Consider the following 17,687-nt stretch of genomic DNA (forward strand, 5'->3'; position numbering starts at 1 on the left):
CCTTCTGGCGGTGCTGGACCCCCCCGGGGAGGGGGAAACGGTGCGTGATTGTGTGTCTGTGTCGGTGAGAATGCGGTATGGAAGGGTCCTGCCATGGAGGATTTGAGCCTCCATTGGCAGGACAACAAAACTTAATAATTTATCAATATTATATTATACAAAGATGGTTATTATTATTATTATTGTTATTATTATTATTATTATTATTATTATGTATAGTATATCATATTATTATTAGTATAGATATCGGATAGGTGAATGGATGAATGAATGGGATGCCTGGGTCTGGGGCCCTCCATTGTCGGGCCTGCACGGGTGTCGCCCTGTTGGGGGGTTCCCTCTCTCCGGGCCCGTTTCCGGTCCCCCCCGCTGCCTCTGCGGCGGGGCGCCCCTCTGGTCTTGGAGGGCCACTTTCGTGGGGGGCGGGTGCGCCTGCCCGCGTCGGCGGCCGGGGCGGCTCTGTCTCTCCGGGCAGGCTGGCCCTCTGCCGGGTGGGGGTCGTTGGCCTGAAGGGTGAGGGCCTCCTGGCCGCGTGTCCGGCCCGGACCGGGTGGCCGGGGATTGCCTGGGTCGCGGTCCGCTGCCGCGGGATCCCTGGCTGCTTCTTCCCGCGCCGTGGGGGCCCCGCCCGCGGACCCCCTCGGCCGCTGCCGGGGGGGGGGGGCCTCGCAGGCGGTGGGTTGCCTCCCTCCTACTTCTCCCCTCTGTGGGTTTGCCGGTGGCCTGGGTTCCGGGCTCTTCCGTGTCGGCCTCTGGTCTCGCGGGTGGCGGGGTTGCTCCCCCCCCTCCCCCACTATAGATACACTTCAGGTAGAGCTTTGTTTGGTTTATTTTACACACACACACACACACACACACACACACACACACACACACACACACACACACACACACACACACACACACACACACACACACACACACACACACACACACACACACACACACACACACACATACACACATACACACATACACACATAGCCACTTAGTCACATGCATATACACAAACATACACACACACACACACACAAGAAAAAGACAAAGATGGGGAGAAATGCGGAAAAATAAATAGGTTGTCATTTCTTCTGTATCTTTGAATGAATGTATGCTTGAGTCTATAAGGTAACAATATAATAATAATAATAATAATAATAATAATAATAATAATAATAATAATAATAATAATAATAATAATAATAACAGTAATAATAATAATAAATAATAAGATAACCTTGTTTGAATTGTAAAATGGGTTTGGCTAAATACAATCTTTGACTAAAACAAGACAAAAATGGTCCTGGACAATTCTGACTAAAATAAGACTAAAATTCTCAGACTTTTAGTCGACTGAAACTTGACACGACTAAAGGGGAGATGGGGGGGGAGGTCGGGGATGGAGGTGGGGGGTTTGGGGGGGTGAGGGAGGAACCTCCTCTGCCTCCCATCAAAGGCAGCAACTATAAAGGAGCTGAAGGCGAGACTGCAGCCGGCAAACTGACACACACAGACGAGGAGGCGGCACGGAGTGTGTTTGTGTGTGTGTGAGAGACAGAGAGAGAGAGAGAGAGAGAGAGAAAGAGAGAGAGAGAGAGAGAGAGAGAGAGAGAGAGAGAGAGAGAGAGAGAGAGAGAGACTCCATCCGTGTGAAAGTAAATAAATAAAGAAAGCAGACCCTCCTGGGTGTACCGTGTGAGCGGGAGGCTGAGCCCAGAGCCCAGAGCCGAGGAGACAGGAGCACAGCGAAGGAGGAGGAGGAGAGTCAGAGCCAGACAGACACCCCAGCGTGGAACAGGTTCCTTGTGCAGCCACCTCAGCACTGCCGCCCCAACGCCCCAACGCCCCAACGCCCGCCCCAACGCCGCAGACATGCCACCCAACTTCGCCGGCAACTGGAAGATGAAGAAGAGTGAGAATTTTGATGAACTTCTCAAAGCCCTGGGTAAGCCCTCTCCTCTCCTGTCTTCTATAGCTCCATGCACAGAGTACCGGTAAGTCTTTGGGTAAGAAGCTCCCTGGGAACTGGAGGCAGAGATGCTGAGGGTGGGGGGGACCTGAGCTTTACAGGAGATGAGCAACAGTGGATGCTGGATCCCATCCTGAACAGACGTGGTATTGTTGCATGAACAGAGGAGGGGTGGCGGGGAAGTGGGGGGCACAACATTATTCATTTTGGGCATTTAAGTAGGCCATGCATTAATGCCAGGGGATTTCTATGCCCCCCACCCCCCCCGTCTCTCCATTCTTCCTAATTCCTCTTCTTCTTCCCTGATGGTTGTGGTGGTTGAGACTCGGACCTCTTTAACTGGGTCAGCGTTTCGTCACGCCGGCAACCGCCGAGACGGAGAGCGACGGCGCTCAAACGCTCGGCATCTTCGGGGTAATTTGGACATTTTCAGGGAGAGGGTCAGCTGCTTCGACACCGTCCGGGAGCTGACAGATCACGGCTCCAACTTCCGACGGAAATGTGCGGATTAGATTTTAATTAAAAAAAAAAAAAATTCTTCATTTAAAAAAGTTGAGATAATCTGTGGCTGAATGTCTGACAGGACAAAGACGGAAGACTCTGCAACGAGGCTCTGCAGCTTCATAATTAGGCTCATTACACGCTACACTTGAATCCCTGGCAGCAGAACTGACAGACGACAACCGGCTAAGACCTCGTCCAAGTACGGCAAATCTCCGTTCCTGCTTGGAAGGATGAACCCGAGTCTGAAGCCGCCCGTCGGGCGTGAGTTTGATTCCCCCCCGAGACACCTGTCCGGCCCCGGGTCCCCTGGTCCCGGTCCTGCCCCGTTGGGAGGCCCCACAAGGCAGCAGTTTATCCGCCTGGATGAGCTCAGCAGAACCTCCTCCAGCACGTTAACCTCGTCTCCCCGGGCGGGTCGCCCGGCCGCCGTTACGTAAGGCCCCGGTCACAGAGGGAGCCGACGGGCAACCAAAGCGGATTCCAGCGCCGCTGGGCCGCCACTTTCCATCAACATCGTTCTAATGATCCGTTGACTGGGAGATCCCCCGGCAGGAGGAGGGGACCGGTTTACCCAGAGTGCAGCGAGTGGAGGCCTGACCCGACTCGCCGTTTGTTAGTCCACAGTTCGTACGCCGGCACTCTTTTTTCCAAATTTTATGGCGAATCGCCCAATAGAACGTCATGGGAGCCGGTGTTCTGCCAATTTCTGCTGCTTTGCCAAAAAATGCTACCTAATGGTTTTCTACCTTTGTAGAGCTACAATTTTACCGTGTTTTACTCCCTACTAGGGCTGGGGATCGATTCAAATGTCAAGAATCGATTTGATTCCGATTCTTAAGATTCAGAATCGATTATCAAGATTTGATTCGATCCGATATTCCGATTCGGATCCGATATATTATATTCCAATATCGATCTGGGTTAGTGTTATTAAATAACTGTTTTTTGAGCTGTTGCATGAATTATATGACTGTAGTTCTGCAACATATTAATACTGTTATTATTGTTATTATTGTCTATTTTGGTTTTACATTTTTGAGAATTTGGTTTTTAGTATTTTTTGCAAATGTAACCCCAAGACAGTATATAAAGTAATGAAATATAGACACTTTATGCAATTATAACCTAACACTTTAATGTTTTCATACCTTTAAACATATTTAAAGGCAAAAACATGGCAAAACATTACTTTTTTGGGGATAAACAAAAAAATAACCAAAAGTTGTAATGTAATGATGAAAAAAAAAAATACATAAATAAATAAAAGGACCCCCCCCCCAAAAAAAATAAAATAAAATAAAATGAAAAATAATAAATCTTTAGACATATGAATCGATTTTTAGGAATTAATATGAGAATCGATTTAGAATTGGGAAATCAATTTTTTCAACACGGGCCTACTCCCTAACCCACGTCCTTTTACCCCAAGTGGTCCTTGTCTCTTGCCAGGCCTTTATTGTAAATAAGAATGTTCTTAATGACCTGCCTGGTTAAATAAAGGCCAATGACTGAATGAATATGAAATAAAGCGATAGAATTGTTTTTTTTTCCTCTTTATCATATAATGTTCACAAAGCGTAATGCAGTTCATGTCATGGGTCGTGTATTTTGAAGGATCAAATACTCAACATCCCATATTATCAATTTTACATCGTGCAAGAAATGATTGGCGTGGCAATCAAACTTTGAAACTGACTGTGCGCATGCGCAGAACCACAAAGTAGCATTTCTCAGCAGGTAGCAAGGATTGGCAGAACACCGGTTTAGACGCAATATTTCTTTCCTTTTAGACCAGACGCTCCTCTTTAGAGGCCGTTGGAGGCACATTTATACATTTATCAGGTGATACTGCAAGATATCTACAACACATGACGGTTTGAAGATGAATATGAACTAATTTCTCTGGAAAAGTTCAGACTTCAAAGCAAAGAGATGCTGACGGTTTCCAAACACATGGTGTGATCCATCAGAACATGGGTGGAGCCAAGTGCGATGTGACGTTAATGTGTTTTTAATGTTGGGTGTTAACCATCTGAGACAGGAGGGTCTTTCGGGGGGATTCTTTTCCAAACTTGACATAATATAATGGCTCTCTATAGATTCACCTAGTGGAAAATAAAAAAGATCCCCACGTGAAGCCAGATGGCCCAACCAGACGTGCCCAACACTCCCCCAGGGAAGTCAATTGGGTATGAAGGTACGGCAGCCGCCACACCTCGGCTTCAAGGGAAAATGTAAATGTTTGTTTTTTAAATACATTTATGGAATTACTCTGTGTCTCTTTGTATTGATTATTCTATTACTTAATACATATAGAATAACTACAAATGCAAATCAGAACAACATGATCGATTTCACTAGTTATTTTACACTGCAAAAACTCAAAATCTCAAGAATATTTGTCTTATTTCTAGTTAAAATGTCTAATTTTTAGTAAAAAAAAAATCTCATTACATTTAAGACAAGACTCAAAAACAACCATTTTCACCTGTTTCAAGTAGATTTTCACTTAAAATAAGTGGAAAAATCTGCCAGTGGAACAAGATTTTTTTGCTTGTAATGAGAAGATAAATCTTGTCCCACTGGCAGATTTTTCTACTTATTTCAAGTGAATATTTACTTGAAACAGGTGAAAATGGTCAAATAACAAGTTATTTTTCTGGTGATGACTCTTGTTTTTAAGTGTAATGAGATTTTTGGACTAAAAATGAGACATTTTAACTAGAAATAAGATTTCAACATTTGAAAAAGTTCCAATTTTCTGGACCACACAGATAAGCTACATAGCTACACCTGAGGAAAACGAGACGAGACGCAACGAAAATGCTGGTCATGTGGCGATAGCAATAATTAAATACATAATGCAATATCGTAGACGAATAAAAACAAGACTAAAATGTAGATTACAAAATGAAAACTCTGCTAAAATGTGTCTTCATTTTCGTTGACCAAAACGAGACGAAATGTTCCAACAAAGATCCTTAATGTCCATGTTTTCAGTAGTTTCTCTGGTTTAAAGTCCATGTTTTCAGTAGTTTCTCTGGTTTAATGTCCATGTTTTCAGTAGTTTCTCTGGTTTAATGTCCATGTTTTCAGTAGTTTCTCTGGTTTAATGTCCATGTTTTCAGTAGTTTCTCTGGTTTAATGTCCATGTTTTCAGTAGTTTCTCTGGTTTAATGTCCATGTTTTCAGTAGTTTCTCTGGTTTAATGTCCATGTTTTCAGTAGTTCCTCTGGTTTAATGTCCATGTTTTCAGTAATTTCCTCTGGTTTAATATCCATGTTTTCAGTAGTTTCTCTGGTTTAATGTCCATGTTTTCAGTAGTTTCTCTGGTTTAATGTCCATGTTTTCAGTAGTTTCTCTGGTTTAATGTCCATGTTTTCAGTAGTTTCTCTGGTTTAATGTCCATGTTTTCAGTAGTTTCTCTGGTTTAATGTCCATGTTTTCAGTAGTTTCTCTGGTTTAGTTCTGCTGGGTGACGTTAGTCCTCAATCCCAGTTGCTGCAGCGGGAATCAGATCCAGAAGATGCAGCTGCAGAGTTAGAGGCTGATGCCGTTAACGCAGAGCTCTAGATTCACGTCAATTAAAAACTAAGTTACAGAGAGAAACGTGGGGATCTGCTCTGGGGCTGGAGAAGAAGAAGAAGATCCATCTTTGGATACACTTTCCTACATAGACGTGGAAAAGAAAACCCAATGTGTCGTTGAAAAAGACAAAGATGGGGAGAAATGCGGAAAAATAAATATGTTGTAATTTCTCTGTATCTTTGAATGAATGTATACTTGAGTCTATAAGGTAACAATAATATAATAATAATAATAATAATAATAATAATAATAATAATAATAATAATAATAATAGTAAAAATAATAAGATAACCCTGTTTGAATTGTAAAATGGGTTTGGCTAAATACAATCTTTGACTAAAACTAGACTAAAATGGTCCTGGACAATTCTGACTAAAATAAGACTAAAATGCTCAGACTTTTAGTCGACTGAAACTTGACACGACTAAAATGAGAATGAACGTGACTAAAACTAATAAAAACTAAAACGATATCTTGACCCAAAGACTAGACTAAAACTAAAATTGAAACAGGCGGACAGAAACAACACCACTCGCGATTTTTCTCTTCCTTACATGGCCGGGCGATCCCTCACACCGGGCTCGGCGCCAACATTCCACACATTTCTCTCAGTTTTGAGGAATAGTTGGGTTTTTTTGTCACGGCCACAGAGACTTTATTGTGTGTTCTCCCTGAAACAAGCACATTTCTGGCATCGGCGGCTGGGGTTGGTGTGGAGACTCACGGCCAGCGAGTCTCCCCCTGTCTGAGGTCGTGAGCTGATCGGGGCTGGCATGAGCGCCGGGGGGGTCACAGTCTGGGTGGAGTGTCTGCTGGCAGACCTTTCTGGATTTTTTATTTATTTTTAACAGCAAATTCTGTTGGTAAAGATGCACAAACACACAAGATGTGGCAAATGTCTTGGAAGTCCTACCTGCAGCTTATTGTCTCCCTTCCCTCTTTAGCAAAACAGGTCATTTCTTTGTTTTTATATAATCCTCTAGTCTTGTTTCTCTTCTATTTCTGTACCTGACGACAGACGAGCATCGACAGCCGTTCTGCATCACGTCTTCTCTCTTGAAGAGCCAGTCCTGTGATCAAATCAGCAGTTATGAAGTTATTGAACAAGTTTTCACCAACAGAATAATCTGGATCCTGTCATTACTAAACTGCAAGTGGGAATCAGCAGCCTTTAAGGCGACAATGAACCAACCGACCAACCGACAAACCAACCAAACAACTAACCGACCAACCAACTAACCAACCGACCAACCAACCAACCGACCAACCAACTAACCAAACAACCGACAAACCAACCGACCGACCAACCAACCAACCAACTAACCAACCAAACAACTAACCAACCAACCAACCAACCAACCAACTAACCGAAAAATCAACCAACTGACCGACCAACCAACCAACCAACTAACCAACCAAACAACTAACCAACCAACCAACCAACCAACCAACTAACCGACAAATCAACCAATCAACCAACCAAACAACCGACAAACCAACTAAACAACCAACCAACCAACCAACCAACCAAACAACCAACCAACCGACAGACCGACCGACCAACCAACCGACAGACCGACCGACCAACCAACCAAACAACCAACCAACCGACAGACCGACCGACCAACCGACCGACCAACCAACCAACCAACCGACAGACCGACCGACCAACCAACCAAACAACCAACCGACCAACCAACCAACCAACCAAACAACCAACCAACCGACAGACCGACCGACCAACCAAACGACCAACCAACCAACCAACCGACAGACCGACCGACCAACCAACCAAACAACCAACCGACAACCAACCAAACAACCGACAAACCAACCAACCAACCGACAGACCGACCGACCAACCAACCAAACAACCAACCGACAACCAACCAAACAACCGACAAACCAACCAACCAACCAACCAACCAACCAAACAACCAACCAACCAACCAACCAAACAACCAACCGACCAACCAACCAAACAACCGACAGACCGACCAACCAACTAACCAACCGACCAAACAAACAGAACATAATCATACAAGAGGGTAGAAGAAAGCTGTGAGGCTGATTTTATAAGATACACCCCCGGTAGGGCCGAGGGGCGGAGTCAAGTTGAGTGACCGACTCCACCCCCTAGAAACCTGGCATGACCAGCTGTAAAAGGTGCTGAAAAGTGACCGTTTATCTACATTTCTGTTATTTTGAGCAGTGTCCCAGGCATTTCATTAGGACTTCAGATCACTGATTCATTCAAGACAACTTTTTTTTTATATAGGCTAATTTCTTTTTATTGATATTCAGCATTAGACATTCACATCCAGTACATCATGTACATCATACATCTGTTGTCTGTCCTAAATGTCAGAATAATGTTTTTGTTTTATGTCCAAACAATGAAAAGAAAGACAAACCACCAAAAACTACTATCTACAAGTGGGGAGTGATCTTTTCAACATAACACAGTCCTTGACTTGAGAAAATAAAACCAGGCCTACGGGGCGTGACGTAGTTGAGCCAGTTTTCCCAGTATGAGGTGAATTTCTCCAATTTCTGATCAATAAATGCCGTTATCTTCTCCATTTTATAAATGTCCATTGTAATTTCCATCCATACCTTTAAAGTTGGACTCTCCTGTGATAACCATTTCCTTGTAATAGTCTTTTTACAGGCCACTAGCAGGATATTCATTATATGTTTATCTCTTTTGGCCAGTCCTGAGGTACGTGTCCGAAAAACATAGTCTTACTCTCGAGGAGTATTTTGCATTTGAAGATATCCTGTCGGGCTTTGTGTATCTCTTTCCAGTAATCTTTCATGACAGGGTAGCTCCAGAAAACATGGTAATGATTTGCATTTTGATTCCCACAGTTTCTCCAGCAGACAGAGGAGTTATTATCATATTATTATCATAATGAGACTTCTGGGAGGATGTGATAAAATACCTCATCAGACTTTTCCATCCAAACTCAGGACAACTTCTAAAAGTCATTTTCACGGGATCTATAAATGCAGAAAAGTACCGTATTTTCCGCACTATAAGGTGCACCTAAGAGCCTTCAATTTTTTCAAAAGCTGACCATGCGCCTTATAATCCGGTGCGTCTTATATATGGGTCAATATTGAGCCGCAACAGGTTTATTTTTCAGCAAAGGCTCTGTGTGTATTGTTGAAATGTCTTGCGACATTTGACCATTTATTGTTAGACAGTTTTTCTCCACAAATTGGGCACACTGGTAGGCCACTCTCATCAGAGCTAAATGCAAAGGAATCTGCCCAGGCATCATTGAATGTTACATTTTCTTCAGATATTTTTCTTTTCTTACATCTCTCCATACTTGGCCTTGCTGGGGTTGAAAGTCGCGACGAATGGATGGCGTTTTGGCGGGAATACCGGCTTTCGCGAATATGACGTTTATTTTGAGCGACGAAAAACAATAAAATATATTTATTCTAATATGTCAAGATCACAATAATCTTCCAATTTAGAACTAACATAGTAAAGAACTAACACAAATAAAATACACTTCAATTAAATACATAGTTGTTTTTTTTTTTTTTGGAATTTATTTTCCCAAGCCACTCGGAGCCGCAGTGTAAGGATGAAAGAGCCGCATGCGGCTCCGGAGCCGCGGGTTGCCGACGGCTCTAGAGCCGCATGCGGTTCTTAAGCGCCGCCCTAGTGGCTCCTGGAGCTTTTTCAAAAATGTTTGACCTTTTTTTTTCCTTTTTTTCTTCTTTTTTTCTCCTTTTTTCTTTCTTTCCTTTTTTTCTTCCTTTTTGCCTTTCCTTTTTAATCTCGACGTTTTGACTTTTTTCTCAAAATTTTGACTTTTTTCTCGACATTTCGACTTTTTTCTCGACATTTTGACTTTTTTCTTGACATTTCAACTTTTTTCTTAACATTTCGACTTTTTCACGAAATTTTTGACTATTTCCTCGACATTTAGACTTTTTTCTCGACATTTTGACTTTTTTCTCAACATTTCAACTTTTTTCTCGAACTGCATAATGAAAAAAAAAATCTTCCCCCAGTTCTAACTAATATAGAAACATGCAGCATGTGTTGTCTTCATTCTAAGGCTGATACAAGACTTTTCTTTTTTTGCTCCAGACATATTTGTTTTTTGTGTTTTTGGTCCAATATGGATCTAAAACATTTTGGGTTGCCGACCCCTGCTCTAATGGATGCAGAACGTAACCCCAGACTCTACTGTAGCGCCTTATAATGCGGTGCGCCTTATATATGGAAAAAGTTTTAAATGTGTCATTAATTGAAGGTGCGCCTTATAATGCGATGCGCCTTATAGTGCGGATAATATGGTAATGAGACTAAGCCCCCCCCGTCCCCCCCCCAACCTCCTCCTCTAACCGGTCTGGTGCCGTGTGTTCAGGTGTGAACGCCATGCTGAGGAAGGTGGCGGGGGCGGCGGCCTCCAACCCTCAGGTGGAGATCCGTCAGGACGGCGAGCAGTTCTACATCAAAACGTCCACCACCGTGCGCACCACCGAGATCAACTTCCACATCGGCGAGGAGTTCAACGAGGAGACCGTTGACGGGCGGAAGTGCAAGGTAGGGTACCTTTCATATTGCAATATTGTTTGGGGGAGTACATTTACAACTACTCTCCATAAAATCTTAATTCTCCAGAATGGTTTTGTAAGACTTGCATCTCGATCTGTCTGGGATGCTACTGCTGCTCCCTTATTTAAAAATCTACAGATCCTTACTATTTATGACATCAACAGTTACCAAATATGCATTTTTCTTTCTCAATTTCATTCCTACTCAACACGGCAGGCCCTCGCCCTACATCCGCCGAAATGTCTGGAATCTAGAAGCCAATTTTTGTTTAGGTTTAGAGGTGTCAAAGTCTGGAATAGTTGGTACCAGATTGCAAACAATTGTAGGTCCCTATCCATTTTCAAAAGTTGCTCAAGAGAGCATTTAATTCAACAATGTAGTCAAGAAAGCTCTTGTTTTTCCCACTGTTAATGTTCTTTTGTACTTCATATTCTGTGTTGCCATTTGTTCAGCATAAAATTCATATTTTCATGATCATGTGATCATAGGTCTACAGTAATTTTTTATTTTCATTCATGTTCTGCATGCAATTTTATGATGTATTATTTATTTTTATTTTATAATTTTGTATCCTCATAACTTTATTGTTAAATGTTATTAGGTGGGGGCTCCTCATAAGCCTACTGGCTCGCTCGCTCTGCACTTATTTGTGTGATGTTATTTTTTATTGTATGTGCTAAATAAACTAAACTAAACTAAAACTAAACGGTCACGGAAAGAGCCTTTCTGTGCGATTAGGAGGTAAAACAGGTTTTAGTGGTAAAATCAAAGCTGAAGCAAGAACAGTGTTTTGCAAGATGCACGATAATTATTGTATTTACAGGATAATTATCGTATTTGCACAATAATATCGACTTCCGCACGTTGTACGATCAATAGTCAGAAGTGTACAATCATTTAGTAATTAGCCTGATGTGGAATCTGATTCAGCAGATTCATTGTTCATTTTATTTATTTTGTCCTCACCTTGTTCCTCAGACGGACACGCCTTCTTCGCCCCACGCCATCAGCAAACCCATTTCCCATTTACTTTTGTTATGTACGATAAGTCATAGCATATGATAATACGATACGATATCTCCGCGCGATAATCTTGTATAGTAGGCTATTTGAATTTATTAAAAAAAATGTATTTCATCCCTCACTTGATTTATCTCCCCTGCATATACTGTAGTCACATTTCATTTGTGTAATTTAAATCCATCTCTGTAAATTTATTTTAAACAGCGTAAATTCATTTCAACTGTAGATTCTTCTCTACTGTAAATGTATTCCCTCCCGATTTCTTCGCACCTCCACGGTATAATTACAGTGAACGGCTATTCTATTCTATTCTATTTTATTCTATTCTATTCTATTCTATAATTTGGTTTTGGGTATCTGGCAACACTAAGCCAGAACTTAATGACCCAAGACTTTACACTTGACAGTTTAAGCTCTTTAAAAGTTACAACTTCCTTCTTTTGACTCTTTTATTTTGCCAAAGAATGCACATGAAACAAATTAGCTTTATGAAAACACATCTACAGTCATTTAGTGGTTTAACGGCATATTTTTCAGTCTCTTTAAATATGTTTGTTATTTCTTTGTAGTCATGTACTTTGAATCCTCAGAATTTTGTGTCTCTGTGGTCTTTTTTATTGACTTTCCACCAGTTTCCTCAGTCAGATCAGATCCCTGTTTGGGGATTCGTCCAAAGTTGGAAGCCTCAACTCCGTTTCACCCCAGTGGGGAGTAAACATTACATTACTGTTCTCCTTCTGGCATCATTATCACTCAATTATTCAGTCCAGTCTCACTTCAATTCAGATTGTTTGAACAGCAACAAAAATCATCTCCAGGCACTTTTCATAGAAAGTCAGCGAAGGGTTTATTTATATGACACTAAATCCTGACAAACGCACCAAGGCACTTCAACAATACGGTTCAAATCATTCCAGATTAGTCCAATTAATACAAAGCTAATAAGATAACCATACTAATGATTGCTTTGCTGTGTCATTCGCTGCAGTCCTGTTAAATACGCTCATTTATTGTTCCTGAATGGTCACTGTGCTGCATTTCACTTCATCCAAACACGCAGCAGTCTGTCTTTTTGCAGTTCAGCACATGCTCGACATCTCAGCCGGGAATTCATTAGAAGAATCTGCTTCTGGGATTGTGGGAACAGAAGAACGCTGCTGATGTCAGGACGGAGGTCCTCTCAACATTGATTTAAGGAACAAAAACAACATGGAGAGGTTTTCACTTTTGCGGTCTTGTTATGATAAGGATAGACTCAACAACCGAGACGCCAGCGATTATGAAAAAAAGAAAAAGTGGAATTAAACTGATCTTCTGCAATAATTTATTGCTGATCTTCATCTGAGCCGCAAAGCCACGGAGGAAGCATCTTCTGGTGTGAATCATACTTCACTTCACTTCACAGAAAGAAAAAGAAAGCCCTTTTTCAAGAAAATTAAAAGATTTATTTGCATATATACAGTACTCGAGTTGTAAATAAAAATCAGGGGGGATGGTTGATTTTATCATATGGGGACAGATAATTTGTGCTGATTACAAATAATATAATATATTACAAATAATAGCAGTGACCAAAACACCTGCAGAAATACTGCAGGAATGACATAGCAGCAGTTAAATGCAGCCTTCTGTAAACTTTAAATATCCACTGGGCTTACATCAAATACATCAAAACACAACAATAAAAAACACTTTTCTGAACTTATCAATATGACTCTGTCCTTCACAGGATAAGTTAAATGGATCACTGCAAAAACTCAAAATCCTAACAAGAATATTTGTCTTATTTCTAGTTAAAATGTCTCATTTTAGTAAAAAAAAATCTCATTACACTTAAAACAAGACTCATCACTGGAAAAAACAACAATTTTCACCTGTTTCAAGTAGATTTTCACTTGAAATAAGTAGAAAAATCTGGATGTGGAACAAGATTTTATTGCTTGTAATGAGAAGATAAATCTTGTCCCATTGGCAGATTTTTCTACTTATTTAAAGTGAAAATTTACTTGAAACAGGTGAAAATTGTCAAATAAGTTATTTTTCTGGTGTTATTTTTCTGGTGATGACTCTAAATGTTGAAATAGCAGTAAAACCACATTCATTGATGAAATGACATAAGGGATGGAAAGGGGGGATGGCAGTCAACTCGAGTACTGTATGTATGTATATATATATATATATATATATATATATATATATATATACACACCGTATTTTCTGGACTATAAGCCGCACCCGTATATAAGCCGCATCCGCTCTATTTAAAAAAAAAAAGATATGCAAGCCGCAGATATTTATGTTAGATTATATATTTACTACATGTACAGAAGGATTTTGAACTGTAAATGATGTACATGTTTGTACCTAAATAGATCCTTTCCTAACAGTGTCTTTTAACACGGCAGCAACTTTGCTGATTAAAACGGGACAGAACCAAGAGAAAATAACCGGTATTTATTTCTATTTATCTGTTTGAAATCTGCTTCTACCTACTTCTATCTGCTAAAGAAGAAGTAGCGTATTCTTCTTTGCATTTATTTTGTCTTAGTTTTGATTCCAATTCCGGTTAGAGCGCCCCGAGCGGTGGAAGAAAAATCCACAGAATATTTACACCTTTGTATAAGCCGCATGGTTGAAAACCTATGAAAAAGTAGCGGCTTATATTTCCAGAAAATACGGTAGATATATATATATATATATATATATATATATATATATATATATATATATATATATATATATTATTGTATATGTTATGTTGTTGCTTAAATAAAGACAATCACATTTTATTGCAAATAACAGTAGAAAAGCAGCTTATGGTAAGGTGTAACTTTTTCTTGCAACTGTAGGTTGATAATGACGGGGTAGCTGTGACTCAGGTGGGAGAGCAGGTCGTCCACTAATCTTCTCAACATCCGTCCCATGTGAAAGTCAACAAACCTGCCTCTAAGCAGAGCCTCATTTTAAACGAATGCAGCTCATTTGCTTCAGCGAGTCCTTTAAACCGCCGACACGGCTCAGATTACTGTCATTTATCTGTATCTGAGTCCTCCGAGGTCCTCCTCTGTTTGTCCTCCTGAAGCTTTAATGAAAAATTATCATTTTGCGTGCAGCGCTGCTAACTGGTATCATCTCCACGTCTGAGGAGAAACATTAAGAGCAGCTTGACCTGGATAACAGTTTCTCTCTGCAGCTCTTCTGGCCCCGGGGGGATTGGGGGGCTTTCGTACAAAGCTGCAACACAGGGGCGTGAAATTTCCTTTTTAATACTTTGGAAGCAAAATGAGGGATTTATAAATCTGCAGTTGTCCAGAGTTCACCTAATCTGCCTTTTAAAGATACAGTCATTTAATTGTAAAACAGGCAGAGCGTGTCCAAACCCTGATAGAACAGATATCGTCTGTGTCATGCTATATGAGTAAAGCGGTTACTTAGAAACATCCCCTGATATGATCTAAGCGCTGAGACAATTACACCGCCCCTGGCTTAAACATGAAGACTGCACAGCTTGATGAATTGGACGAGGCAGATCTTGAACCCGATGACCTCCGACTGAAAACAAATCACTGTGGCCTTGCCAGCACCGAGCTGTTTTTAATTTGAGTAAGAAATAAAAACCGCCGGGTTGTGAGTGTGAAACGGCTTCCACTGCACGGAGGAGGAAACTTATTCCTGCAGCAAACGCCCTGACACCTGTATGTGCACGCTGCTGCAGAGAGCTTATGTAACTGACAGTGATAGGAAGTGAAGACTTGGCAGGATTCTCTGACCCATTCATGAATCTGGGGGTTAAACGTCCTCATGTGATCGAGACGAGTTCAAACTAGATTTATATTTGCCGTCGTAACGATGAAACTAAGAGAAAATAAAATCATTTGTATGAATTTTGTAGGACCTTATATAAGAGTCTTGCTGTATGGCGACTAACTAAAAGTCACAGATGAAAAAACTCCATATCAGAAAATGTGGGATTACAATGTCATTTCTTTGCAAATGTCAAGAATTCAAGTATGCCATTGTTTTTTTCTTCAGCCTCATTTCATTTGTTAATATTCGTCAATTTTTGCATCTCAGTCATGCATTTCCACCCCAAAAGTTGGGGAAATGCAGAGCTGGCAAGCAGGTAAAAGGTTAAATTCTTGCTTTAATTTCAATTACAATTAAAGCTGCAAGCAGCGATGAACGGGCCCTCGCACTCACGGCCACCGCCCCCCATAAGCATATCAGAAATGACACCACCCACGACTCTCTATGTCAAACCATTCAAAAGTTATAGCAGAAAAAAGGGACAACCAATCAGAAGAAGGGGCGGGGCTAATTCAGGCCAATGAAGGTCAAGGACTCCATACAGAATCTGATGACACCACCCACGACTCTCTATGTCAAACCATTCAAAAGTTACAGCAGAAAATCGGGACAACCAATCAGAAGAAGGGGCGGGGCTAATTCTGGCCAATGAAGCTCAAGGACTCAATACAGAGTCCAATGACACCAACCACAACTCTCTATGTCAAACCATTCAAAGGTTATGGCAGAGAAAAGTATTCTAGGGGGAGCTGTTGAGCCATTTTGCCACGCCCATTAATGCAAACCATGAAATATCAAATTTATTGCCAGGCCTGGCTTGCATGCAAAATTTGGTGACTATCAAATATGGAGAACTATCAAATATGGACCAATCAGATGAAGGGGGGAGCGCCTTTTGGCGTCTAGCGTCGCCACGGTAACACTTTTGAAAGAGAAAAGTAATGCGCGTAGTCGCAAGATGGAGACGCACATTTTGATGTATAACACACCTGGGTGCACGTTACGGTTCGGGCCGTATTAATTCTCGAAGGAATGGCATATATTGCTCCAAAATTACGCGATTCATTCAAAATGTTCAAAATGGCTGACTTCCTGTTCGGTTTCGGCCATGGCGCCAAGAGACTTTTCTTTAAGTTGCAACATGATACAGATGTGTACCGATTTTCGTTCATGTACGTCAAACCGTATTAGGGGGCTTGAGGCGCAAAGTTTTTTCTGTCTGAACCAATCAGATGAAGGGTGGGCGCGCTTGTTGGCGTCTAATGCTTTTGAAAGAGAAAAGTAATGCGTGGGCACGTTACGGTTCGGGCCGTATTAACTGCCGAAGGAATGGCATAAATTGCACCAAAATTACACAATTAATTCAAAATGGCCGACTTCCTGTTCGGTTTCAGACATGACCCCAAGAGACTTTTCTTTAAAGAGCATATTGCAGGTTAGAATTTTTTCAAAAATGATACCTGACCTTATGTGAAAATGACTATGTGAGAAGTTAATGTAGGATTTAATATGTTTTACAAGACATAAGGGCACTTATTCAGAGGAAAAAGTGGCTGATTTTAGCCAAGCTCCTACAAACGCTTTTTTTTTCGACCACCGCGTCATATGACGTCACACCAGGGAGACGTCTCCACAGCTCTGCCCCATGTTACTGCCCAGACCCGTACACACGTAGCCGGGTATCTGCTAAACCGAAGATATTTTCCTACGTTTGGACCTGTCATCCACATGAAAACGCAAATAAACGAATGTTTAAAAAAACTCCAGGCAAAGGGAAGATTTTTGAAAACTCCGTTTATGTAGATGCGTGTAGACCTAGTGTAGACACAGTCAACCGGAGTTTTGCGTTTTTCGAACGTCACATTATGCTCCAAAACAACAACAAATCTGCTCTGACGTCTAACGTGCGACCTTTGTTTACTACAGAACTACAGATGATCCACCATCTGTTCTCCCAGCTATTTATTAAATAAATGGTCTCTGCTCTTGACACCGTTACACCAACCCAGTCTCACACAAAAACGTACCCTGCCTACGTTGGTCCAAAGTGCAAAAACGTAGAGGGGCTACAATATTAGCCCTTGAAATGTATAACTATTACGTTTTTTTAGCCCTTAAAACGTATAACTGTTACATTTTTCTGCCGATTCGTTTTGCGCCCAAGTCACGTGACTTTTAAGATTCTGGCCGTGATACCAACAAACACGGTGGACA

General features: G+C 41.4%; 1 protein-coding gene across 1 annotated transcript in view; it reads left to right on the forward strand.

The window, feature by feature from the left end:
- The first annotated feature begins 1,518 nt into the window (after positions 1 to 1,518).
- The window catches only part of LOC133444571 (cellular retinoic acid-binding protein 1), a 43,865-nt gene continuing 27,696 nt past the window's right edge, over positions 1,519 to 17,687 (forward strand). The window contains exons 1-2 of the mRNA XM_061722414.1: positions 1,519 to 1,942; positions 10,453 to 10,631. Of these exons, the coding sequence (XP_061578398.1) occupies positions 1,870 to 1,942; positions 10,453 to 10,631 (252 nt within the window). The 5' untranslated portion in view covers positions 1,519 to 1,869. The remainder of the gene's footprint in view (positions 1,943 to 10,452; positions 10,632 to 17,687) is intronic.

The sequence above is a fragment of the Cololabis saira genome, chromosome 5 (assembly GCF_033807715.1).
Source record: "Cololabis saira isolate AMF1-May2022 chromosome 5, fColSai1.1, whole genome shotgun sequence".
NCBI lineage: Eukaryota > Metazoa > Chordata > Actinopteri > Beloniformes > Belonidae > Cololabis > Cololabis saira.